The 26,365-nt window shown below is 59.2% G+C and overlaps 1 protein-coding gene and 1 long non-coding RNA gene across 3 annotated transcripts; one reads left to right on the top strand and one right to left on the bottom strand.

Annotated features, from left to right (window-relative positions):
- Window positions 1–7,907: 7,907 nt before the first annotated feature.
- Window positions 7,908–24,237, bottom strand: MEOX1 (mesenchyme homeobox 1). 2 transcript variants are annotated; one of them, XM_002719424.6, is made up of 3 exons: window positions 23,346–24,237; window positions 11,828–12,000; window positions 7,908–9,866 (listed from the first exon to the last, which is right to left on the bottom strand). In XM_002719424.6, the coding sequence occupies exons 1-3, from the start codon at window positions 23,812–23,814 to the stop codon at window positions 9,744–9,746; spliced, it is 765 nt and encodes a 254-aa protein (XP_002719470.3). In that variant the 5' UTR covers window positions 23,815–24,237; the 3' UTR covers window positions 7,908–9,743. The 2 variants fall into 2 exon arrangements, with proteins under 2 accessions (XP_002719470.3, XP_089174124.1); XM_089317998.1 differs by lacking the exon at window positions 23,346–24,237 and adding an exon at window positions 12,563–12,900.
- LOC149121122 (uncharacterized) lies at window positions 12,907–16,595 on the top strand. The gene is made up of 2 exons (XR_016224118.1): window positions 12,907–13,173; window positions 16,006–16,595. It is a non-coding gene; the product is annotated as an uncharacterized LOC149121122 (long non-coding RNA).
- Window positions 24,238–26,365: the final 2,128 nt, after the last annotated feature.

The raw sequence follows: 26,365 nt of genomic DNA, 5'->3' as shown, positions 1-26,365 counted from the left end.
CCTCGTAGGGTGGACAAGTTCCGCCTCCCCTAATACAGTCAGTCCTGGCCAGCCCTGTCCAGCCCTGACCACAGTATGGTCCTAAGGAGGCTGAAGACCCTGCCTGACCCCCTGAGGGGCCAATGACGCCTGTCAGGGAATGGACTCCCTCAAAGGGCATGATGGGAAAATGCCCCTGGGCTTCCCCTGGCCCCCAGCCTCACATATCCAGCAAGAGGAGCAGACCACATCTCCTGAAAGGGGAGGGGAAGAAGAAAAAAAAAAAAAAAAAGGAAAAACTTCTCGCATCTGTTGAATATTAACCTGTGAACCATTTAACCAAACATTGGCTTCTCCTGTCATTCGATAAGGTGTATCCAGCACAGGGAGATGAGAAAATTGGGAGGTTATTCTTTTAAATTACATCAGCAGGGGGCTTGTTCCTGCTGCAGGGCTCCGAGGGCCCCGTCTGGGACATCACATCACCACCAGCACACTCAGGACGGCCTTCACTGCTTTCCTCTGCCTGGGAGTTCAGGCAGTCACGGGGATATGAAAAAAAAAGCAAGAGGGATTTTAAAATAAAGTCCATGCGCGGCAGGCTGTCTGCCCCGAGCCGGCGCTGCACGAGGGCTGATTACGGAGGAAGGCATGGTTTGTGTCACCGTCACACAGAAGCGTCCGGCAGCTTTTCTGCAGAGACATCGCCTCTCAGTCTTCCTGGGACTCTGTGTGCAGACTTCCGGAGCTGTCGGGGACCCTGAGGCCATCCTGCCTGCCCCGGCCCCCCTTTGAGTCGGGGTGCTCTGCAGGATAGGCCAGTCTAGACAGATAGGGACCTCCAGGGCAGGCCGGCCAGCTTCCGCTGGCAGGCTGGACCCGTCGTGGGGACATCAAGCGCTGGACGGAGGGTGGGAGCCCAGCCTTTGGCTGCTGCCTCTTTTCTGACCTCCCACTGGTAGGACCAGGTTATCTGTCCCATCAGGCCTGTTCCCGGCCCCACGCGGGCTCTGTGGGAGGTGTGCTGCACATTCTTCTGGCTGAGATTTGTTCCTGGGTAAGACCCCTTGAGGCCCGTGGCAGAGCAGGCACAGCGCGGGCTCTTCCTCCAAGAACTCGAGTCCCAGAAAACGGTCAGGGCGTGGCCACAGCTACCCGGAGCCCCAGGTGCCGTGCCTGTGACATCACACCCGGGCCGTTCCCATCGCAGCCGATGCCCAGAGAGCATCGTTTTGTGTGATGGGTCCCACACAGCCCAAGTGGCTTGGAACAAGGAGCCATCGTTTTTTTTTTTTTTTAAATGTGTCCCATATATATATATTTTTAAAGATTCATTTATTTGAAAGGCAGTTACAGAGAGGCAAAGGCAGAGAGAGAGAGAGAGAGAGAGAGAGAGGTCTTCCATCTGCTAGTTCACTCCCTAAATGGCCACAATGGCCAGAGCTAAGCCGATCCAAAGCTAGGGGCCAGGAGCTTCTTCTGGGTCTCCCACACAGGTGCAGCGGCACAGGGACTTGGACCATCTTCTACCTGTACCCCAGCCATAGCAGAGAGCTGGACGGAAGTGGAGCAACTGGGACTCGAGCCAACACGTATTTGGGATGCCAGCACTGCAGGCAGCGGCTTTACCCACAAAGCCACAGTGCCGGCCCTGGAGCCATCATTTTTAACACAGAGTAGCTGTGGGACCCTAGGCAAATCCCTCCCATTGTGAGAACCTTGCTTTTCTCATCTGCACAATGGGCATGAGATAAACCTCCTCACCTTGGCAGGTGAAGGGGGGCAGTAGCGGCGAGAAGACCTCTGCTATGGTCTGAATGTGTCCCCTAAAAGTTGGTGTGCTGGAAACTGAACCCCAAAGTTATATGCTAATGGACTTGCGAGGTGGTTAGGATCCGACGAGATCAAGAGGGTGGGGCTCCCAGCAGGGCATTAGTGGCTTTCTGAGAGGGAGACCCAAGCTGGTGTGCCCGCTCCATCTTCCGCCACTACAATTCAGCGAGGAGCCCCCGCCAGCTGCGGCCACTGTGCTCTTAGGTTGCCCAAGCCCTGGAACCGAGAACTGAACCAGCCTCTGGTCTTTATAGATCACCCAGCCCACGGTACCATAGCAACAGCAAACAGACGAGGATGCCACTGGCTCTGACGTGAACAGGGCCATTCCCCTTGCTCTCACAGCGTGCATTGCAGGCGTGGCCGTGGCCGACAGCCTCTGGCAGCCGTCTGGTGGATGCACACCAGCCCCCAGCCTCGACCTCCACACCCGGCGGCCTTTCATTCTCCCAGCAGAGCTTTCCAAAGGCAGGTTCACAAGTGTGGAAACTGAGGCTGAACCCTGATGGCTCCCAGCTTGTCGAGGAGTTGGGCTCCCCGTCTTCTTGTCAGTTGGACAGAGCAGGCCTGTGAGGTCAGCTCAACGGCCAGCTGCAGCCCAGATGTGGAGACCTGGCTGGCCGCAGAGGAGGTGGGTGGGTGGGAACATCCTCCCGCTTCCTCCCTGGAAGACAAATGGTTCAGGGGCCACTGGAGGCTCCGCAGGCTGTGGCCGGCTCAGAAGCCTGGGTGAGGTGGGAGACGTGCTCCCCGTGAAATCGACTCCTGCCTGGACGAGGCTGCTCGGAGGGTGGACTCTGGAGGATGGACTCAGAAGGCTCCCGGCCGCACTCTCTCAGTAGCTTTGAGCCCACCTGCTTGCTGGCCTGTGCGCAGGCAGAGATGCGGGAAGAAAGCGCCAGCTTCGTGTGGCCCTGCCGTGAGCAGATGCACAGGCACACAAACACCGAAAACACCCACACGAGGCCCACGCCCATGCGCCCGTCCATTGTGCACACACAGCTACATGTGCACCCACTCACACAAGCCCCATGCCTCCCAGGACAGCCGGGGGTTCCCTCTGGCTCCCGGAGCCCCGTGGGACCAGCCCAGAGAAGGGCAGGAAGCTGTGTGTCATCTATCACTCCTCTCCAACAGGCAGCGTCATCCTTTCTACCCCAAGCCGGCGTGGGGCAGCCGGCAGCTGTGAAGTGGTCCCGGGACAGAGCCCCCCCCAGCCCATATTTCATGGACACCCCAGACAGAACCCGCTGTCAGGACTGCCGGCCAATTTCCTGCCCTGACTACGGCGCAGATCCCCCGACAAAGAGGGCCATTGTGTCGTCCTCCCCACCCCGTGTCTGCTCTGCAGAGATCGGGTGGGGGCCCTCGTGGGGGCCCTGGGGGATGAAGTTGCTGCCTCCCGCACCCCAGCCCCCGGAAGGGCCACTCATTCTTGAGTTGAGAGAACCTGGTCCTGGCCGAGGTCACGCAGCCTCAGAGGCCTTGACCACCAACTGCCCCACACTGTCCAACAGTCCTCCCAGGCCCCCAAGGCTCTGGCGACAGCTTCTCCACCACGGGGAAGTGGCTGAGCACGGAAAGCATTTTCAGGGGGCCAGGGCTGCCCCTGGCTCCTGCAGGGCCCTGGCCGCTGGGAAGTCAGCTGCCCCTGACTGCCTATCTCTGGGTCATTCACAGGTTGGTCCCTCTTTTCTTTTTAATTTTCATTTCAAAGTCAGAGAGGCAGAGACAGAGACTGAAGTAGAGAGATAGCGTCCATCCACAGGTTCAATCCTCAAATACCTGTAACACCTGGGGCTGGGCTAGGCAGACACTAGCAGGCAAGAACTCAGTTCGTGTTGGGGGTGGGGGGCAAGTCCCTGAGCCATCACCTGCTGCCTCCCAGGGTGCACATTAGCAGAGGAGTGGAGCTGGGACTCTGCCCCCTGGGCCTTATCCCAGCGGCCTGCAGAGCCCTGGTGCTGGAGACCGATGGCTGCAAAATGTTCCTACAGATAGACCCCGGATTCGCTCACAGGCCGCCAGGGAGGTCCCACTCATTCATTCATTTCACAGAATATTCCTTGAGTGTCATCTCCATGGTCAGCCCCGGGTACAGGGGGCAGAGTTAGAGCCAGCCTGTTCCTGGAACCATGGGGTGAGTCACACACAGAGACCCTAGGACAGTGCCTGCTCCTCGGGGCTCTCAGTGGGAATGAGCTCCTGTCTGTCTGTCTCTCATTCACCCAAGGGTTTGAATCCCGAATCCGCCAGTCCCCTAAATCCGCTCTCTCCCCCAGGCCTGTGTGTGTGTCCGTGTGTCGGGGAGGGGAGGAAGGGAGAGGATATTGAGGGAGGAGGCCTGGTTGCACCGGGGGTCTGCAGCTTGGACCCAGGCTGCAGCTCTTGTCCAGGGGTGCTGGCTGCTTCAGGCAGGACTCGTGTTCCTGGAAAACTGGTTGCAAATAGGATTTTAAAAACAAATATGGGCCGGCGCTGTGGCTCAGCAGGTTAATGCCCTGGCCTGAAGTGCCGGCAGCCCTATGGGCGCTGGTTCTAGTCCCAGCTGCTCCTCTTCCAATCCAGCTCTCTGCTGTGGCCTGGGAAAGCAGTGGGAGATGTCCCAAGTGCTTGGGCCCCTGCACCTGTGTGGGAGACCCGGAAGAAGCTCCTGGCTCCTGGCTTCGGATCAGCGCAACTCCGGCCGTTGCGGCCATTTGGGGAGTGAACCAGCATATGGAAGACCTCTCTCTCTGTCTCTACCTCTCTCTGTAATTCTGTCTTTCAAATAAATAAAAATAAATCTTTATTTTTTTATTTTTTTTTATTTTTTGACAGGCAGAGTGGACAGTGAGAGAGAGACAGAGAGAGAAAGGTCTTCCCTTGCCGTTGGTTCACCCTCCAATGGCCGCCGTGGCCAGCGCACTGCGGCCGGCACACCGCGCTGATCCGATGGCAGGAGCCAGGAGCCAGGTGCTTTTCCTGGTCTCCCATGGGGTGCAGGGCCCAAGCACCTGGGCCATCCTCCACTGCACTCCCTGGCCACAGCAGAGGGCTGGCCTGGAGAGGGGCAACCGGGACAGAATCCGGCGCCCCAACCGGGACTAGAACCCGGTGTGCCGGCGCCGCTAGGCGGAGGATTAGCCTAGTGAGCCGCGGCGCCGGCCAATAAATCTTTAAAAAAAATAGACAAATACAACCGTCCTTTAGAGCCGCCGGGGAAGCGAGCGTCTTCCTGGAAGCTCACAGCAAAGTGACTTCTGTACCAGGAGGGAGCTCAAAGGGACAGGATTTGCCCTGCTGGGTTCTTCCCAAGGCATGAATGTGCAGGCTCCCGCCAAGATGAGCACAGACGCGCGGGTTGACGCCCTTCGTGGGGGTTCTGTCTCTGGCTGAGCCGGCTCCCTTCCCAGTAACGCTGGAGTTCAGCCCAGCCCTGGGCCCCAGCTCTGGGGACAGGCTGCAGTCGTGAGCCAGCGGCTCCGGTTAGGAAATTAATAAAGAGAAGCTCTCGCAGCCAGGCCCACGGCGAGAGACGAGTTAGGTCATGTCTCTTTCTGTTCAATCGGATATTACTCCCAACCCTGATGTCACCTTCAAGCTATTAAGCATCACCCTCAGAGACACGCCGTTATCAGGCCGGCCTCGGAGCCATGCTGTTGTCAGGGGTCGGGCCCTGGAACCTGTTTCTTTGCCAACTGCGGGTCACAGGCAGGAGGCTTGTGCAGACTTTAGAAGGGGCTCAGGGGGTGGGGGAGCAATTGACAGAGGATCTTGGTCCCATGACCAGAATCAGAGCATTTCCCTGGGATGCAGAAACAGCGTTGGTGTCTCCTCTTCAAGACCATGGCCAGCCAGACCCTGTGGTGTCTGAAGGCCTGGTTTATGTGCAGCCATCCGACCAGCTTTTGGCCAGGGCTTCTACACGGTCCATGTGTCCAGCAATGGGCACTTCTGAGCTGAGAAAGCCAAGCGATGCCACTAAGTTAGCCAGGCAGCCAGCCTTCCACCCACTAACTCTCCATGGAGTCTTCATTAGGCGCCAGGCATCGTGCTGGTAGCTAGGACTCCAGCGGTCAGAGAAATCCATCCCCTTCCTTCCTTCCAGCGTGGAAAGCAGACCACCAATGAATAAACAAGCAAACAATGGAAGGATTTTACATCATGCTGGGGTCCACGCAGGAACACACATAGGATGGGAAGACAGAGAAAAAGGGATGCTAGTGGCTACGGGTGATAGAAACATCAGAGGGGAGTGTGGATGTGAGACATTTTCCAAGGTGTTCAGGGCTTGCAGCACCTGGGGCTGGGAAGGGCGGCCAGTGAGAGAAGGAGCCACCCCTGCTGTGGTAGCCAAGCAGGACACGGCTGGCCATTGTTTCTTTGGCAAGGCACAGGTTCTCCTGCCTGGCAGGGAAATTCTTAGCTGTTAATGGGAAACATTTCCACCCAATGGAAGGAAAAAAGCCACCCACTTGGGCCCACCCAGTTACTGGTGCACTTTGGGGGTGCAGACAGGAAGGGGGGTCCCTGCCGACGCTGGTTGTTTTCTTGGAACGGCAGAAGAGCTGTCAGAAATGCATCCGTCCGTCCCTCTGCGGCCTGGCCCAAGCAGGTGACAGATTTCGGCCGCCCTGAGTCCCTCCGGGCATTATCCGGAAATGGATTCTCTGCCCCTTTCATCTCTCTCTCTCTCGCCTCTCTGCCTCTCCCACAAGGGCAGCCAGGCACTCGCTCGTCCTTGATGCTCTCTCAAGGATGGAGAAACTCATTACCCAGGCTACCGTCTGGGAATTCTCAGCTGTTCGGATTCCTCCCACGTCGCCATCTCTGGGCACAGTCACTGTCACATCAGGGAGTCACCAGCGGGTGGCCTTGCTTGCCAGAGGAAGTAGAGGGTTTTTACCTACTCGGAGAGCAGCTGGCCCCAGCTACTGTTCTCCCAGTATTGGCCAATTAGGTACCAATGCCAAAGAGGGAAAGGGGACCAGGGAGTGTTTGCAAAGCAGAGAGACAGATTCGCAGAGGGGTCTTCCATCTGCTGATTCACTCTCCAGATGCCTGCAACAGTCAGGGCTGGGCCAGGCTGAAGCCAGGAGCCTGGAACTCAATCTGAGTTTCCCTCGTGGGTGGCAGGTACACAAGAACTTGAGCCATCATCGGTTCTTCCCAGAGTGCACAGTAGCAGGAAGCTGGATCGGAAGCGGAGGAGCCAGGATTGAACCAGGCACTCTCCTATGGGACGCAGCTGACCCAAGCAGCAGAGTAGTAGCCCCACTGGGGGGACGGGGCTTTCCCTGTAGATAGGCTGCATCCGAGGGGTCCTCCAAGGCAGCAAAGGGCAGTAGGCCACTACATCGGAAACCCCAGCTCCCACACTGGGGGCAGGGAAGTATGGGCCTGGGCCTGGAGTGGCTGGCTCTTCACTGGAGCTTTCTGAGGTTGTGCACCTGTGACCCATGACCCCAGCACACTTATACATCCTTACTGGCACACAAAAAGGCCCTGGGGCCAGCTGTAGCTTTGCTCTACATCTTTCTCGTTACAGAGGCAGGTTAAAGGGGGAACCCCCATCTCAGCCTCGTGCAGGGGCACAGAGAATGTGAGAGCCACACGATGACTCTGCGTACGTGGACAGAGCAACTTCACCTCTACTCACAGTGAGTTGGCCAAAGCAGGTCACAGAGGCAGCCTGTTGTCAGTGAGGTGGGGCAGGACACCCCTCCCACAGCAGGTGCATCACGGGGCAACAGGCCAGGAGGTTATTTCCCCAGAGAGGGAAGAAGATGATTGGGCCCAATGATCCGACCCACTGCAGCCCCCAACTATGAAGCCTTAGCTTCCTTAGGGTCTCTCTGCCTCGGTCACCTCATCTGTGAATCGGGAACAGTAGTGCCATCTCTTAGGGCGCAGAGAGAATTCCCTTAGTTGATACATGTAAAGCACTCAGAACAGAGGCCGACCGGAGTCAACACTAAATGTAGGTGAATGGAGGGAGGAGATGGGGGGCGAGTGTTTTCAGTGGGCACAGAGCTGCCGTATGAGATGAGGAAGTCCTGGAGTGGCTGGTGGGGACGGTGTGTGAATGTACTTACCGCCACTGAGCAATGAAAAATGGTTAACATGGTGGCTTTAATGTTCTGTATATCTTACCACATTAAAAAAAAAAAAAAAAACTAGGCAGATGGGATCATCTCGGGGCAGAGCGAGGAGTCGGGAACAAGGAATCCTTGGGAACCAGCTGTGAGGGCAAAGTGTTGTGGGACAGAGCAGGAACGCTCAGGACAGACAAGGAAAACCGGAAGTCCCTGTGGATGGAAGATCTGTGTGTCCATCCATGTTTCTCTGCCTTCCAATTGAAAAATAAAAACAAAGACACAGCATTGGGGACATTGTTCCTCGCGTGGTTTGTCCTTTTTTCTCGTTTTCCTCCAGACACCTCAGGCCGGGTATTGGCTGAGAATCTGAAGGCTGCCCACAGAACTGTGGCTCTCAGCTCTGCAGAGAAAAAGGCCTGGGAACTTTGCTTTTTTTAATTGATTTTATTTCTCCAAGAGTTTTCTTACAAATTGTCCTCGCATAGCTAGATTGATGTAATCTTAAGAAAATATATGAAGTATGCTTTAGAAAAAAAATCACACACCCTCTAACCAGCCATCTCGTCTGGCAATCACCCTCACAGCTCTTGTCCTTTCTGGGGTGGGAGGCGCAGTTATTTTTACACGTGGGTGATTACATCCCCACACCAGAGCTCCAAACTCTTGCTGACCTCTGTCTGCAGCAGCGGCTGCGGCTGGGAGAAGGCGCCGGGGCAGGCAGGGGCGTCTCCGTCCCAGGCTGCAGGCACCCTTGGGCTTTCAGTCCCCCAGAGGCGTGCACAGAAGTCCTGGCAACACGTGAGCCTCCCACAGGGGCAGCGTTACAGGAGCACACGGGACGGGAGGGGCTGACTGCACAGGGTGGGGGAGAGGGGCTGCTGTCCGGGGCCGCCCGCAGTCAGATTCCTGGGAGAGCACAGCACACTATGGCTGGAGAACCTTCTACTCCAGGGCTCCCTGGCCCTGGGCCTCAGCTGGCGGCTGTCACATGATGTCCCCTTATTTATGACACAGCGGCCACTTTCCGGCCTTTCACAGGGGGAGCACCTGGCAGCATCTCAATCCAGAGACAGTGCATGAAAAGGAGTCTCTGCTCCACTTCTGGTGGTCGCTGCCTGGCAGTCTCGGCTACGTGGGCCTGGCTCCTTCCCAGCCACCTGTGATGCCAGCATGGCCGGGCCTGGGGGATCTACAGCAGGCGATGTCTCGGTCTTTTCCCGGTTAAGACGCGTGGCCACTGGATCTGGAGCAGGGGCGGGTTTCTGAGCTGCAGACGAGAGGCTGCCATCCTTCATCCTCTGACAGATTTCCCCTGGGGCTTGGGGACAGCTAAGGACCCCCAAAGCCTCAGACATGGAGCCAGGAGGAAAGCTGGGCCAGGGTACGCGCCACCAGCGCTTCCTTTCTTGGGGAACCTTTGCTGTTTACGGGGCGCCAGCTGTAGGCGGACTCCTCTCCCTGCAGGCCAGGTGGCGTCCAGACCCGGAGGAGGCCTGGCTGGTGCAGACGGAAGACTGCAGGAGGAGGTGTGGGTGGCGGCCAAGAGATCCCCGGGAACCAGTGTCCCCGGGGCTGCTTCCAGATTCGGCCGCTCCAGTAGATGCTGGATGATTCCACCAGAGTGTGGGAAGCTCAGGCCCTGGCGAGGGCGCAGCTAACGTGGAGCAGTGCTGGACAGAGCGTTCTGGGAAGCCTCAGGCTCCCAGGAATGCTGGGCGCCTTCGCATCCAAGAGTCAATGCCAGATGTGGAGAGGCCGCCCTGGGGTGGCCAGGGAGAGGGTGAAAGTGGGACTGGGCTCGGGCTGTGTGCAGGGGGCTCAGCTCTCAGCTTTTTTCCTCCGGGGGGAGCCTTACTCCGAGCTGGGTGAGGCTGCAGAGTCACCGTCCTCGGGGTCCTGCCCGTGGGGGGAGATGGGCTGACCTCCCTTCACACGTTTCCACTTCATCCTTCGGTTCTGGAACCACACCTTGACCTGAGGGAGGAAGCAAAGGAGCCCAGTCACCCAGGGCGGCTGGGGGCACCCCTTCCCAAGCCGAAGCCCACGCCAGCCAGGGCGCAGCTCCAGGGAGCCCGGTGGGAAACCTGGCTGTTTTTTCTTTTTAAAGATTTATTTATTTGAGAAGCAGAGTTACAGATAGAGAGAGGGAGTGAGAGAGAGAGAGAGAGAGAGAGAGGGGTCTTTCATCTGCTGATCCACTCCCCAGATGGCCACAAAGGCCGGAGTTGTGCTGATCCGAAGCCTGGAGCCAGGAGCTTCTTCCGGGTCTCCCACATGGGTGCAGGGGCCCCAGGACATGGGCCATCTTTTACTGCTTTCCCAGGCTACAGCAGAGAGCTGGATCAGAAATGGAGCAGCCGGGACTTGAACCAGCGCCCATATGGGATGCCGGCACCACAGGCGGAAGCTTAACCTGCTACACCACAGCGCTGGCCCCAGGAAACCTGATCTTGCTCTCACTTCCCACAAAGGCCCCAGAACCTGAGACTATAGGGAGGCCGCAGTGCCTGCCCAGAGGCCTGGCTTCTTGTCTGCCTGGAATTCACTCTGCGGGGCTGGTGTTGTGGCACGGTAGGCTAAGCCACGGCTGCAGTGCCAGCTTGAGTCCTGGCTGCCCGAGCTTCCCACCCAGCTTGCTGCCTGGGAGGGCAGTCACGGTGGCCCAAGTGCTTGGGCCCTCGGCACCCATGTGGGAGACCAGGATGGAGTTCCAGGCTCCTAGCTCTTGTGGCCATTTGGGAAATAAACCAGTGAATGAAAGATTCTGTGTGTGTGTGTGTGTGTGTGTGTGTGTTGTCTCCTTTTCTCTGTGGCTCTCTCCCTCTCTCTGTCACTCTGCCTTTCAAATAAATAAATAAATCTTCAAAAAAGAATTGCATGGTGCAATTTAGACAGCTCTGCTCATCTTAGCCTCATTGGCACCCACAGGCCGGGATACAATCCTGTGACCTACGTGAGGTCACAGGGCCAGGAAGGGTAGCAGCAGGATTTGGATCAAAATATTCTGATTCCGCCGGCGCCGTGGCTCAATAGGCTAATCCTCCGCCTTGCGGCGCCGGCACACCGGGTTCTAGTCCCGGTCGGGGCGCCGGATTCTGTCCCGGTTGCCCCTCTTCCAGGCCAGCTCTCTGCTATGGCCAGGGAGTGCAGTGGAGGATGGCCCAGGTGCTTGGGCCCTGCACCCCATGGGAGACCAGGAAAAAGCACCTGGCTCCTGGCTCCTGCCATCGGATCAGCGCGGTGCGCCGGCTGCAGCGGCGGCCATTGGAGGGTGAACCAACGGCAAAAGGAAGACCTTTCTCTCTCTGTCTCTCTCTCACTGTCCACTCTGCCTGTCAAAAAAAAAAAAAAATATTCTGATTCCAAACCCAGCACTAGTGCTGTGTCAACTGAAAGCTGCTATCAATTATTATTATTATTATTATTATTAATTATTATTGCTCCACACCAGAGCATGGGGGTGGGTGGGCTGGGAGGCACCGAGGGAAAGCTCAAGCACAGGATCACAGAAGCTTTTCTGAGTGCTCCAGGAGCCAGCTGCACCGTCACCCCACCCAGCAAACTTAGTAGAAGTCCAGATTCCCGGGCCCACTCATTGCAACTGCAAACCTGGAAGCTCCTGACCGTGTCTGAACAAGCACCTCAGTGACTCCCAGGCCCACCGAGTCTGGGGAATCACTGGATTAGAAGCTTCACCCCTGACTGCACATGATGCCATTTCAATCACTGAGCCAGGAGGACACCCGGGCTTGGTCCAGACCAATGGAGACGGTGCCCAGCGGCCGAGCCTGGTCGAGGTGGGGTTCACGTCTCTAGGTGATGCATGGGCACAGCCAGAGCTGAGACGCACAGGTCAGGGTCGGGGGAGAAGGTGAAGAAGGTCTGGAGTGGGAGTCGGGTGCAGGGGAGGGGGCAGCCAAGAGGAGGGGCCGCACCTGCCGCTCGGACAGGTCCAGGTTCACGGCGATCTCGTATCTCCGGAGCCGCGTCAGGTAGTTGTGGTGCGCGAACTCGGCCTCCAGCTCCCGCAGCTGCTCCTTGGTGAAGGCCGTCCTCTCCTTGCGGGCTTTGCTGCTGCCGTCCGACTTCCCACGGTTGTCCTGGGTGTCTGGGGGAGACAGGACCCCAAATGGGAAGACGTGAGCCTCGGGGGCGCCCGTGCCCTGAGGTGTGTCCTCGGCAGCCTCCCCCAGTCTCTGATCTCCGAGGGAGGCCGAGGAAGATGCTCCTCTTCCCCTTCATCTCCTCTAGTGTCTGACCCCCGCGACAGCCGGCAAGCGTTTCGGGTCCCAGCCTCAGGCGTCCCCCACTTTAACCTCTCCTGTCAACTCCCAAAGCATCTTTAATGATCTCCGCCGCCCAGCACTCCTCCCCACGTGGCATCACCAGGGGCTGCGGCTTGTGGGGGGAGATGTGACAAGATCTCCAGGGGCAGCCAGCAGCATCCGAATTGCCGAGCAGCTGGTAGAGGCGTGGAATCGCAGGGCCTGCTCCAACTGGGCCCAAGGGCCAAGTCTGCAAGGCCGTGGGGTTCCCGGGAAAAGGCTCTCGGTTAGACACATCATTGCCAACAGAGCCACGGGCACACCCTGTGCCGGGCTTGCTTGCTAGCTTTCTTTCCTTTTTTTTTTTTTTTTTTAAGATGTATTTTATTTATTTGAAAGAGTTACAGAGCCAGAGGGACAGAGATCTTCCATCTGCTGGTTCACTCCCCAAATAGATGCAATCAGGAGCCATGACCTTCACCAGGGTCTCCCATGCAGGTGGCAGGAGCCCACGCACTTGGGCCATCTGCTGCTGCTTTTCCAGGCCCATTAGCAGGGAGCTAGTATCAGAGCAGCTGAGACTCCAACAGGTGCTTAACCCCCGTGCGCTGCAGCACAGGCCCCTGGGCCAGGCTCTCAACCACGGAATCCTCACAATAACCCAACCAGCTGATCTAGGGTTAATCCCAGTTTGGAGACCAGAAAACTAATGTGGAGAAGTTTTGTCCCAGCGCATCCAGCCAGTAAGTGGCAGGAACCAAACCCAGAAGGGTTGCCCCACACACGGGTGCAAAGGCGTGGCAGGGAGGGTTTAGAAGCCCTGAAATGCCCCGCAGGTGAAAGGGCTGCAGGGCCGAGGCGCCTCCCCTTCCCTTCAGCAGTGGTGGCCCGTGGAGGGCGTGGGGAGGAGCCCCATCCACCCGCACAACTCGCGCCCGCGTGGCGTGAACGCAACCAGAGCCGTTCACGCCAGGCTCCCACGCACGGCTCTTTCATTCCGTGAGGCCGTGGCTCAGGCAGGTGCTTTACCTCCACCTTGCTGGGGTGGGGGCGGGGGTGGGGGGCAGCCTTTGTTCTCCGAGGCCGGGTCCAGGCCCACCTGGACTGCAGCTGGAGGGAATCAGACGAGGATGACGTAAGTCAGGGGCCTGCCCGCGCCCTCGGTGAAGCAGCCAAACCGCGCGGGGGAGGGCAGGCGGAAACCCCACAGCAACCCGGCCACCCAGTGTGGGACTCCGAGCCTGGCTGCTTCCCGTCTCACCGCTTCCTCTGCTTTCCACTCAATCCCTTTGCATTTCGGTTTCCTGGCCCTCCGCCCCGCGCCACGCTGCACGGAAGCCTGGGAGAAGTCCCAGGTGGGCGGCTTGGCGGCGCGCCGCGAGGCCCACCCCGCAACTGCGCGTTCGCGCCCCGCGCCTGCAGGAGAGTGGGCGCGCCGCCGCGGCCCCGCAAACATGAGCGGGCGGAGGGGCTCGGTGTGGCCCCGACGCCCAGGGACCCAAGCCTGATCGGGGTTGGTCGTCCGCAGCCACGGGAGCAGGGAATGGGGGCGAGTTTCCGGGCGCGGGCTGCCTGGCCGGCGGTCCCTGTGTCCACCCCCCCCCCGCCCCTCCCGGCAGAGAAGGCAGGCCCAGACCCCTCCGGAAGCGGGAGCGTGGGCCGGAGGGGAAGGACGAGCAGCCCCGAGCCGGGGTCCCGGAGGAGTCCTCCGGCCTTGGCCGGTGCCGGCACCGCGCCCTGTCCTGGCTGCGGGCCCGGGAGTGTGGGTCACGCAGCGGATGGAAGGCCTTCCCGGAGCACGTCCTGGCCCGCGGGCCAGGAAACACGGGCAGCGGCTTAAATTCCGGGTGTGGCTGGGGCGGGGGTCGTTTCACGACCTCCTGCTGTCCCCAGCCTGCTTCATAGTGCCCCAGGCCTGCCTGCCACGGCCTCGTCGAGTCGGCAGCCCGGAGGTCTGAATCCTGATGACCTTGATGGAGGTTTTGAGGCAGCTGCTTTCTCTCTCTGGGCCTCAGTTTCATCAAGAAATTGGGGCAAATAGAGCACCCAGTTCCGAGGGTTCCTAGGAAGAGCTAATATGTGTAGAAAATGTCGGTAAACACGAAACATACTGGGTGCTTGCAACTCCGTGAGCCGCCAGCTAAGGGCTGGACACTGCTGGATGTTCCCCGCTCTCACCCACAACCTCCAGCGCCCTGTGAGGGGGCCCGGTGGTTGCCCCTTCTGCACTGCACACCCTGTGTGAGGACAGTCTCATTGCAAGCTCCCTCTCTGGGGAGACTACGCCCCCCCCACCCCCACCCCCGCATTTGACCCTTGGTGCTCCTGACCCAGGCCCACACGAGGGCCCTGCTGAGCATTTGTTGGTCTTGCTCTGTGCTGAGAAGAAGCGGCCTTAGAGAAGCCCAGAAACTGAACCCCGATCTACCTGCCTGGAGCTGAGGCCCACAGCCCTGGCGTCAGATGCCCTGTCTTCCCACTGGCTTCCCTGAAGTTAGCTCACGGCTTCTCCCCATCTCTACCACCAGGGCTCCCGGGGCTCCCTGTGGCCTGCCTGGGTGTGCTAGGAGCCCATGGCGTCCTGAGCCCCCTTCCCTAGAAAGCCCCAGGAGGGCTGCTTTTGCATTGGCCGGGTGGGCAAGCCAAGCCCCCTACCCACTTCTCCTGCCCTGACTCTGCGTGTCCAGTGTAGACCCTGCGGCTTCAGAGCCTACTTCCAGAGGAAATGAATGCTGAGAAGCAGCCTGGGTTAGGAACGGAAGACCTCAGCGACTCACACCTACTAGTGGTGGGCGAGAGACCCCGTCGGTCCCCAGCTTCCAGAACGGGATAAGCCTCCCTTGCTGTTGGGAGCTCTGAAGACACTGGGAGTGTTGCACCCGAACTCTGAACCCTGCAGTGGAAGCTAAGGTCCCCTTGTTCTGCAATGGGAGAAAAACGGCACCCTATTCACCAGCATTGAACAGAAGCACCCAGAAAAGCCACGAGTACTTTCTTGCCATTTCTGGCTGGGGGTGTTGGGTCTGCCAGCTCAGGTGTGCAGTTCGTGCACCTCCCCCCCCACACGCATGGAAATAACTCACAGCCCCAATAGAGAGCTGCTTCCTTCCCCAGACGCCTCTCTCCCCTCTCTGGGCCTCAGTTTCCCCGTGTACAGAAGAATGGGTTTGGTTTACATTCTTTCACCCCTGGGAAATTGGTGGCAGAGTTTGTGCCCTACACACAAATCCTCTTCCTTCTCCCCCCCGCCCCTCCCTTCTGTTGAGAATGCCTGGTCTTGAACTCTGAGTTCTCGTTTCAGCTCCTGGTTCCTCCCTGTGGCCAGAGCCGAGGGCTGGCCATGTGCGTTCGTCGTTCCAAAGCGCCACTGCCCCTCCATCCTTCCCACGTCCTCAGCCCAAAGATGGAGGCCAGGCCGGGGACCCTCCCTCTCCTCACCCTGGCCGAGTGCAGGGCGCTCACTCTTGCAGAGGCATCTGAGGCCCTGCTGAGAGCTGGGCCTTGACACCCAAAGGTGCTGGCTCCAAAGAGGCGTTTCCTGAGCCTCAGCTTCCTGTCTACACCACGGGAACAGCTGTGCCCACTGTGACACAGGCTGGGGAGGAGGTAACGGGAGAGCCGTGCCGAGGGTTGGCCCCCAGCTCGGGTGCCTGGCATGCGTTTGCCACTGAAAGGGCCCTCGGAAAAGGTCCCCGGGAGACGATGGTGCAGAGATGGTTCCCGGCGGGGCTCCAGTAAGCTGCGTCGTCAGGCGCCCGTGTCCAGACCTGTGCGAAGGGGCCGGCTCTCACACGGCTGGCCTCTCGGCTCTTTTCCCCACTCTCCTACTTTTCTGTGTCTCTTCGTAGCTCTGTGGCCACCATCAGCCACTACTGCGTCAGCCCTTCGGCAGTCCGTGCTTCCAGGGCCGTGGCCAGATGTGACCCGGATGACCATCCACTTCAGTCTTCCTGGTGTTTCTCTCTCCGGGGCGGCTGGTGCCGCTTCCAGGCGCACTCAGAGGCAGGATGCAAGGTCTCAGCTGGAGGAGACCCCCCCCCCCCCGCTCCCCAGCCCCTGCACGGCCTCAGGATCAAGCAGGGCCACGAGGGAGCAGTTGACTGTGCCCAGAGAAATGCAAACAGGATGTGTGTGTGACTGCGGTTTCCACCGCGAGCTTTTACACCCTGCGAGGCAAACCATTTCAGAAGGAGCTGTCACGTGGGGCGGGGCTTCCAAAGTGAGCAGACAGCTTCATCGGGGCCACGGGGGGCTTCAGTCAGACCCAATGGCACATGGCCCGCCCCTCACCACAGACTGCTCTCCGAAGCCACAAGAACAGCCATGAACCCCGAGGAGAGCGGTGATTTGCCACTGACTTCCGGCCCCCGGCCCCGGGAGCAGCTGCTTTTGGATTTGCACGTATGCAGCAGATTCATAGAGTAATAAAGCTCCAGGAGGCTTGAGATGATCCGCTGCAGCCTTTTCATTTCCTGGGCGAGCCTGGAGAAGGTTCAGGACTCCCTTAAGGACATGCAACAGACTAGCGCCAGGGTTGGGGCTGGAACCCGCATTTTCTTTTTTTTTCTTTCTTTTTTTTTTGACAAGCAGAGTGGACAGTGAGAGAGAGAGAGACAGAGAGAAAGGTCTTCCTTTGCCGTTGGTTCACCCTCCAATGGCTGCCGCAGCCAGCGCGCTGTGGCTGGTGCACCGCGCTGATCCGATGGCAGGAGCCAGGTGCTTCTCCTGGTCTCCCATGGGGTACAGGGCCCAAGCACTTGGGCCATCCTCCACTGCATGCCCTGGCCACAGCAGAGAGCTGGGCTGGAAGAGGGGCAACCGGGACAGAATCCAGTGCCCTGACCGGGACTAGAACACGGTGTGCCGGCGCTGCAAGGTGGAGGATTAGCCTAGTGAGCAGCGGAGCCGACCATGGAACCCGCATTTTCTTGACGGGAAGCTGTGTCCACACTACAGGGCTACTTCCCATGGTTTGGTCTTAATTGTTCTGTGAGGTAAGGGCCACATCAGCCCATTGAACAGAGGAGAAAATTAAGACCCTGAGATGAAATGGCTTGCCCAAGGCTCCCAGAACCAGACCAGGGCTACAGCCACACGTTGCACTGGGAGGCTGTGTCCACTTCAGCTCTGTGTTCCTGGGACTCCCCGGGGAGAGCAGGGGAAGGCATGTTTGGGGGGTGATGTCAGTAGGCGAGGCTGGCTCCCGGGGCTCTTGCTACGTGGCCACGTCAGCTTCTCACCAGGTCTGCTACCTTCAGCTTCAGGACAATCTGCTCATGCAGAGGGGAGAGACTTGGATGGAGCCACCCCGGGACCAGCTGGCCACTCTCCCTGGTCTCCCGAGGCGATCCTGTCCCCCCCACCCCATGTCCAGGCCCGTTCCCTCTGCTGTGGGCGCCTCTCAGCCTCTTTGAGAAGCCAGCAGTGGGGCTGGGGAATGCAGGGTGTGTTTTCTGGGAGATACTTAAACTCTTCTAGAATGGGGATGCCTGGTGTTGGAGTGGATTTTGCCCAGAGTCCCAGGTGGGGTGGGACAGGGAGGATGGGCAGCGGTGATGGAGCCTGGGCCAAGCTGCACGATGAGATGGAGTGTGGGGACGTGGGAGGGGAGTCGGAGGCGAGGGGCAGAGAAGCGGCAGGGAAAGGGGAGCAGCAGCAACCTTTGAGAGGGGCTGGGGGAGGCCCGGACGACACTGGCCTTTGTGTTTATGCGTCCAGATGTCGCCCTCAGCTGTCACCAGTGGAAGTGTGGGCTCCCGGACCCAGGCTTACTACTCACTCCGTCCCTCTACCTTGCATCGTGTGCAGAGACAGGGTCAGATGAGGTGAAGTGACGGGTGGGGGTGGGCCCTGGCCAGAGGTCGGAGCTGGGTCGGGGAGGAGAGGAGGACTGGACAGGGGCTGGCCCTGGGTCCTGCCTCTTGAGAGGAAGGGGCTGTTTTGCCTCTGACTCACCCCACCTCTCTGGGCCCAGGTGCCCCTGCTGCATTGAAGCCAGAGCAACAGGTGAGCCGGGCAGGGCCCCTGGGCCCCTGGCAGCACAGGGCAGTGGGCAGAGCTGAGGCAGCCCCTGGCTGACCTTCTCAGGGCCCAGGGGCACTTTGGACTTGGAGGCTGGTCAAGATCCAGCTACCATGGCAAGAAGTTACTTCGCCCAGAACTTTCTGACCACCTGGTCAGGAGCCTGAGCAGGCCCGGTCACAGGATTGGTGCTGGTGAGGCCTGAGGTCCCGGCCTGGGCTCCCATCTCTCACAGAGGAGGAGGGGCAGGGCCTGGAGCCAGGAGGCAGGGGACGCCGGGAGAGCCACGGGCCAAGGGGGAAAGTGCGCTCTTTTCTCCCACACTGGTCCCTCTGAGCCTTAAGGATTCTTCCTTTCCCAGGGGGTTCTGGGATTGGGTCAGGAGGGCTCAGGGCACAGGAGGGACAGCCTCCTCAAAGCACGCCCTGCCCAGGTCTGCAGCGGCCCGGGCCTGGCTGGCAGCACATGGCCAAGGCTCTGACCGAGCTCGGGTCACTCTGCATGGCCAAGCTCTGAGCGTGGGCAAGCTGGGACGCTGCCAGCATCTGGGGAGACTTGGAAGATGGAGGCTGCATATCTGTCTCCACACGTGAGCCCGTGGAGGGCTCCTGCAGACTCTGCCCAGTCTGCACGTGGGTGTTCGTGTGTCTTCTGAGCCCAGCACTCACTCTGACCCAGGGCTGGTTTTATGGCTGCAGCCTGGCTTTCTGAAAGCCCTTCTCATAAGTGGAACTGTGAAAGTCCTGGACACTCAGGCCAGGCAGCGCACCCACTGGCGGGGGCGGGGGGTGGGGGGATTGAACGGCCGACTGCCAGGCCTGGTTATGGAGGTTTCGCTAGGTGTAGGGAGTCTGAACAGATGATCCACGTGCCACTCCCGCCCCCAGGCATGTCGATTTTGGGGGGAGAGGCAGCAGCATGCACCTCTAACTCTGGAGGCAACGCCAGCTGTGGTTTGCAGCTCCATGTGTGTGGGAAGGGAGGGCAAGAAAGGATTCCTGGACACCCAGGAAGAAATTGCCCCAACATCGTAAAGTCTCCATGTGAACGCCCACCGCCGACGTGACGCTCAGTGGTGGCGAATGGGGAGCTTTTTCTCTTAGATCAGAACAAGGCGAGGATGCCCACTCTCGCCACATCGTTCAAGAGCGCACTGGAAGTACTAGCCAATCAGGTAAGAGAAAAGAAAGAGGGGCCGTCGCTACAGTGTAGTGGGTGAAGCCGCCACCTGCTGTGCTGCTATCCTGTATGGGCGCCAGTTCTAGTCCCGGCTGCTCCACTTCCGATCCAGCTCTCTGCTGTGGCCTGGGAAAGCAGTAGAGGATGGCCCAAGTCCTTGAGCCCCTACACCTGCATGGGAGACTCCTGGCTTCAGATCAGCACAGCTCTGGCCGTTGTGGCCATCTGGGGAGTGAACCAGCGGATGAAGAAGCTCGCTCGCTCTCGCTCTCTCTCTCTCTCTCTCTGGCTCTGCCTCTCTGTAATTCTGCCTTTCAAATAAATAAATAAATCTTTTTCTAAAAAAGGAAAGAAATAAAAGGCATCTGAATGTGAAAGGAAGAAGTGAAATGATTCCGTTTGCAGATGACAGGAGCTTGTTTGTGGAAATCTCTACGGATTCCACCTGCAGAGGAGGCACAGCCTCATAGCTGAGGTCAGCAAAGTTGCAGCCTACAAAACGACACACAAGGTCAGCCGCGTTTCTGTGGGCTACCCGCGAGCAACCCGAGGGAAATCGAGAAGACGGTCCCATTCACAGGAGCCTCTGAAAACCAAAATGCTTAAGGATAAACTCAATGGGCCGCCCAGGAGAATAAAAAAGGTGATTTCCAAGAGAGATTTACACATCCACATCACGGCCACGCCGTCCACAGCTGCCAAGAAGTGGAAATAACCTAAATGTCCATGAACAAATAAAGGAGGAAAATGCAGTGTAGACATACAGTGGGATAGCGCTCAGGCTTATAGAGAAGGAAACCTCATCGTATGCTCCAACCTGGACGATTTATTTGAAAGGCAGAGTGAGAGAGAGAGAGAGAGAGAGAGAGAGAGAGAGAGAGATCCTCCATCTGCAACTAGGGTTCCACCAGGCCAAAACCAAGAGCCTGGAACCCCGTCCAGGTCTCCTACCTGGGTAGCAGGGACCCAACTACTTGAGCCATTGCTTGCTGCCTCCCAGGGTGTGAATTAGCAGGAAGTGGAAGGAGAGTGGGACACACGGAGGCTGAGGAAAGGTGGGGGCGGCCGCGCGGGAGGGCAGCGCCAGCGCGAGAGCGAGCAGGCGGCTGGCCCGGGCGGCCGAGCCCATTCACCTGTAGCCTGGCGGATCACACGCAACCTTCCCTTGAACCCGTCAGGAAATCGCCGCGAAATCCCTTGTTCCCATAAATTAAAGACGACCACGGTAGCAAGACAGCGAGGGGGAACAACAACAGCAGTGGCCTCGCAGCTGTCGGGCCAGCAGGGGTCTTTAACACCCATGGCCGGGGTCAGGGAGTGGTGAGGGTAAGATAACATGCCCCCCCCCCCCCCCCCCCCCAGTCTCCAAGTCGGCTCTACGCACGCAGTGAACGAATGGGGAGGGTCTCAGGTCTCCTGGTTGCGTACTGGATCCAATCAGCTCCAGCTTCCAGTGGGGACGCGGGGGAGCAGCAGGGGCTGGCGGGGTGGGGGGAGAGTGGAGGACATTCCACTCTTCCTTTGTCAGGGGGGCCAGCCAGGATGGGAAGTGTTTGTTAGGCACAACCCACCTCAAAATCTCCCCACCAGACCGCTGAGCTCCAAGCTCCTGCCTCATGATAACTGGAATTTCAGGCCAAGATGATGGCAAGAATTTCCCACGTCTCCTACTCCAGACACGATTTCTGACAGCAATTTTGGAACGTCCCATTCCACTGGCCCCCTCAATACGGAAATCCCTGTCAGACCCTGCGTTCTGAAGGCTGATTCAGGAAATATGGGCCCAATACCGTGAGCAGCAGCTACGGACTGAACCCTTACGCTGGGCCAGGCCCTGTGCTGATCGCCTGGATCCCTGCTCGAACCCTCCCAGAGACTCGCCGCAGAAGGTGTCCCCATTTCACAGCCGGGCGAGCAGAGGCTGCGAGGCCTTAAGAACTTCGCTGAAGTTATGAAAGGGCCCCAAGACCTCAGCAATCACCATTAATATTATGTCAACCATTGTTTTTTAAAAAAATCAAACAATGCAAAAAATCCACAGTGGACATAGTCTCAAAAGTTTAAATGGAGAGAGGATTCCACCCGTGACTTAGGCCTGGTGGGGTGGGGGGGTTCTTTGTGGGTCTGGCTCTCCGGAGCGGAATTCCAGGTCCCCGGAGTCGGTTGTGAGCCTTACTCATCACTTTCCTGTCTCTTCGGGCTCCTGCAAAGCTCACCTTCCTGCCTCCTCCTTCCTTCCATTAAATTCCAAAAGAAGAATCCAGCAACCGGGTAACAAGGATTTGCATGCTGCACAGGGAGCGGGCCTGGAACCGGATGGGAGCTGAGCCTGCTCCTGAAGGGACCCCAGAGGACAGCCCAGAGGCCCAGGAGGAGTGCCAGGCGTCAACACAGAGCGCATGCTCTGGGGGCGGTCAGCGCCAGGCCTGTGCGCTGACTCCCTCGCACGGTGCCATCGGCCAGTGGCCAAAAGGAAAAATGGCATATCTGGATTTTGCAGCAACTCAGAATGATGAAAGATTGTGCCCGGGCCCAGCCGGCTCTTGGCTTTCTGTCTCTTCCCAGTGCCCTTGGTTCTCCGTTCCCTGGAAAGCTCGGGATGTGGGCAGAGAGGGAAGAGCCGCAGTGGCAGGCTCTTCCACGAGGCACAGGGCCGGGGGGCTGAGAGCTCCTGGGGAGGGGGTGCAGGCAGCGCCCCATTCGTGGCCAGTCCCCAGGCAGGGAGAAGCAGCTGACTCCCCAGGCAGGGATTTAAAGGGCCCTGGAGGGACCAATGTCATTGCTAACTGAGGACCATGCTGGAATCGCCACAGGATCTGGCCCTCGCACCCACTTCTCTGCTGGTCTCCCCGCCTGGCTGGCCCGGGACCCAGAGGTTTCCCAGGACACAGGACTTTCCGTCCCTATGCTGGAAAAATCCCAGGCAAACCGAGATGAGCTGGACACTGTCTCTCTTTGACATGCATAGGATCAAGACACTGGTGCCTCCCCCTCGAACACCCGTGGGTCTCCACGGAGCCAGCTCAGTGCCTGCTGTCAGCCCCTGCAGGCCTCTCCCCTGGGGAGACCCCGCTTATCCACCCACGCACCCCCAGTGTTTGGCCAGAGGCACAAGGTGGGAGCAGAGCTCTGCGGATCGAGTACCAAGAATTCTCAGCGCTCACTGGCGCCCTCCAGTGGGAGGGTCCCCCAGAGGCGTCCGCGAGGACAGGAGGCTGGGGCGGGACAGGGAATCAGATGAAAGGTGAGTGGCAGTGAGAGAAGCCCAGAGGGCCTCCTGGGAAGGTGGGGGAACAACAGGCTCCGCCTCCGGGAGGGGCCTCACCCCACCCTCAGCTTCCGGGGCTTCAGTGCAACTGAGTCTCCCCAGGCCTGCACCCCTGACCCAGGAGGGCGCCTCCCAGGGCAGCCCACTGGGGGCAGCCAGACCTCAACAAGCTGAGCTGTGCCTGGGCCTACAGCGTGACAGCTTAGGGGCGATGGCCCCAAATCTCAGCCCTCCTCCCCTCCTCGCCCTTTGCCTCCCCCAGCCCAGCCCTGCCTCTGGGCTCTGGAGGCCAGGGTCTCGGCCTCAGTCCTGGCTGACTTCCCGGAGGCTCTGGGACCACTCTGGGACCTCGGGAAATCAGCCAGGGCAGGGGAAGGAGAAGAATGCCCCAGGGGCAGCCCGAGGGCGGGAGCGCCCTCCCCAGCTCTTGTCCGTCTGCACCCCCAGGTTCCATCCCTGACCCCCCAGATCTCTGCTGATCCTGTTTCATTCTCCTGCAGGCGCATCCTCCCTGGGACAAGGAACGCCGGGGATGTAGCCCTGGCTCCCATCATCAAAGAATCCTGGGACTCTGAGTGGAAGAAACCCCAAAATCTTTTAGGGTTGGACAGGTTAGTACTGCTTGACATTTGTAATCAGGGCACCTAGGTTCAGAGAGGGTGAGTAACTTCCCCAAGGTCACACAGTAAAGGAATGGTGAGCTCCTCCCCGGCCACCTACCTGAACTCTCCTTTTTCCGTCGAGACGATTTCTTCTCTGTCTCATTGGCAGTGCTCCCAAGCACCCCGTAGTCCTCGCCTGGGCTTCCTGTGGCGTCCACTAGGCTTGGGCTGCTGGCCCCCATCTCCCTGGAGCCCCCAACAGGGCCCGGGTTGAGCCGTCGCCGGGCCTCCGAGACTGGGAGGTGCCAGTCGGGGGGCTGTGGGAAGGCGGGGTGCTGCTCGCTGAAGACACGCTCTTCCCGGGGTAGGCTGTGCGGGGCGGCCGCCAGGCAGGAGGCCGAGAAGTCGGGGTACGCGGCCGTTGCTGTCGCCGGGAAGTCTGGCTTCTGGTGGAAGGAGAACGGGGTCGGGGGGTAGTGGGGCAGCCCGGAAGCCCCGTTGCCTTCGGAGTGAGGGTTCCGAAGGCAGCCCCAGACAGAGGCTGGGGGGTGAGCGCTGCTCATGCAGCTGCCGGCCACGGGATCCATCTGCTGCCCGCTGCCTGCTGCCCGCTGCCCGCCGCCGTGCTTCCAAAGGTTGGACTGTTTACACGTTTTATATTCAAATGTCTTTAAGTGCCAAAAATATATATATAAAAATAAATAGGAGGGGAAAACGTTCAACAGAAAATTCACCCCAGGATCCAAAGCAAAAACCAAAACTAAAGTTTTTAGCTTCAGGTACACACACCTGTGACCACTCAGGGTGGGCACAGCAGCCTGCTCACTGGGGTCCCGCGCATGCGCACTGGCCGCCCAGGACACTACACATTTTCACTGTCCCAGCCCAGTCACCTCAGCTGATAAGAAACTCAAACTCCACCCGGAGCCCCGAGCAAATGCCTGCAGAGGGCCGCAGCCCAGAGCCACTTTTAAATCCTGCGGTGGGAGAGAGTGACAGATTTCTGAAGTGAAATGTGAGAGAGGAGAGGGAGGGGTTAACCGTGCTCACAAGGTCCCCTCCAACCAAAACGCGAGCAGGCAACTATTAATCACCAGAAACCTTATATGCACATCTAATGGGATTTGCAGATGGAGACTTTTAAAGAAACATTGTCTGAATTTTTTTTTTTTAATTTTAAGGAGAGAGCACAGCACACACACACACACACACACACACAGTGTCTTTAGTGTGCCTCCTGTAACACCATAAAGTTATTTTTATTGCACTGTTAACAAAATTCCCCAGGTCCTGGATTTGGAAAAAGCCTTAAGTCAGATCCAGAATCCATCGTATGCCAGATTCCGGGGAGCGGAGCAGCGACTAAGCGCAGGAGACAAGGCTGGTGATTGCCCGTGATTTAAGGGCCCTTCGGCCGCTGCCTGCAGAAATGGAAGGTGGATTAGGAGCGATCTGGTTTGCAAGCCTCGGCGGCCCACTGCGGGTCTGCAGGATGAAGAAAGGCACACTCCGAGAAAAAGCCGTCTCCCCTCCCCACGGTGACAGTCTCTCTCGGTATCTTATGACAGACAACAACCGACTCTCCCTTCTGCTCCCAGCCTCCCACTGACTTGCCAGGTCCGTCCCTGTTGGCCATGGCAAGGGCAAGGCTTTGGGATAAGGTCCCTGAAGTTCCCGCCAGCCTCGACCACCTGCTCCCTGCCCCCCCCCCGCCCCCACCTGCTTCCTCTCTCCGTCCCCCGGGGTGCCTGCAGCCTGCCTGGGACACCAGCCCCGGGGCTCCTCCTTTCCCCCAGGATGTTCTCCCTTCAAGCAGCACTCCCAGGCAGACGGCCCAGGAGCCACCCGAAGGGTCCCGGCCACCTTCCTGACTGTGCCTTGCTCCCATGGCAGGGGGGAGGGGGGAGGGGTGTGTGTCAATGGAATGTCTTAGAAGATGACACCAGGAACCACAGGGGCAGAGCACCTCTCCCAGCAGGGACCTTGACAGCACGGCCTCTGCTGATGGGTGCCTAGGGCACCGGGTTCCCTGAGTGGGGGTGGGCTAGGGTCTCCGCGGGCTGCAGGTGGGGCACTGGGGGAAGGGAGGGGACAGGAGGCAGCAGGCACAGGGCAAGAGCAAAGGGGACCCAGGTGGGGAGTAGAAGCCAGGTCTTGCCTGCACCCCAGAAACTCCAGGGAGATGGGCAGCCCAGGGGACTCCAGGAGATGCTGGAAGGTGTGTGTGTGTGTGTGTGTGTGTGTGTATGCACGTGCCCATGTATACACGCACTCTTCATGCGAAGATAGCCTTAGGGGCCACAGCCACAGACCACACTCCCTTGTCTGCTGCATCTGGGGCTTGTCTGTTGCACCCACAAGTCTCTTCCTAACCTCACATCTCTCCTATTAGGGGCGACATAAGATTCTCTTTACATGTCACAGGTGAGACCCAGACCGGTGCCTGGGCTGCTCAAGGCAGCCCACCTGTAGCGTCAGGTGGTCCTCCTTGGGCGCTGGCTGTCCAGTCTGCAGAGGCCACGTGCAGAGGAAGGGACACGGGATTGGAGGCTAAACGCCCGCACTCACTCCTGGGGTCTGCCACTTCCCAGCTGTGTGCCTGGGACAGATCACCTCACCTCTGTACTTCCGTGTTGCCTCCTGGGGATGAGGGGTGAGGCTGGATCCCACTCTGATCTCAGCACTTTACACAGGATCACCCCCGCGGATCCTCCAGCACAGAGAGGCCGTGCGACCTGCACAGGGTCGCCCAGCGGAAAGCGGCCGGCCTGGCTGTGTGGAGCGGCTGTGTGGAGGGCAGGGTGGGCGAGAGAATGTGGCCCCCTCCCGGCGGGTCCAGGTCTCCACGAGGGGAGGCGGGGGGGGGGGGGCTAGGAAGTCCCAGGAGGCGGCTCACTGAGGCCCCGTGGTGGGGGTGGGGGGCCCGGAAAAGATCCAGGGGCGGCCTGGAGGACGATCTCTCCTGTGGGCCTCCCCATTCCCGGGCCTGGCCGGGCAGCTGTAACCCGACTCTTGCCCCGGGCCTCCGCATCTGGCCCGGGACCGCATCCCAGAGAGGCCCCGACGCCTGGCCCTTTGCCCCTGGAAGGGGTGGGCCCGGGGTCATGGTGGGGTGGGCGGAGAGGTCAGGGGCGCCGG

The sequence above is a fragment of the Oryctolagus cuniculus genome, chromosome 17 (genome assembly GCF_051225735.1).
Source record: "Oryctolagus cuniculus isolate XC-2025 breed Fujian yellow rabbit chromosome 17, ASM5122573v1, whole genome shotgun sequence".
Taxonomy (NCBI): Eukaryota; Metazoa; Chordata; class Mammalia; order Lagomorpha; family Leporidae; genus Oryctolagus; species Oryctolagus cuniculus.
The sequence above is the reverse complement of the archived record's forward strand: the minus strand, read 5'-3'. Positions and strand labels throughout refer to the sequence as shown.

Coding starts and splice junctions, on each gene's coding strand:
- MEOX1 (XM_002719424.6), bottom strand. CDS start 23,814: ATGGATCCCGTGGCCGGCAGCTGCATGAGCAGCGCTCACCCCCCAGCC. Junction 12,001..23,345: donor ACGGAAAAAGGAGAGTTCAG/GTAGGTGGCCGG, acceptor TGTCTCCCCCAG/ACACCCAGGACAACCGTGGG. Junction 9,867..11,827: donor TGGACCTGTCCGAGCGGCAG/GTGCGGCCCCTC, acceptor TTCCTCCCTCAG/GTCAAGGTGTGGTTCCAGAA.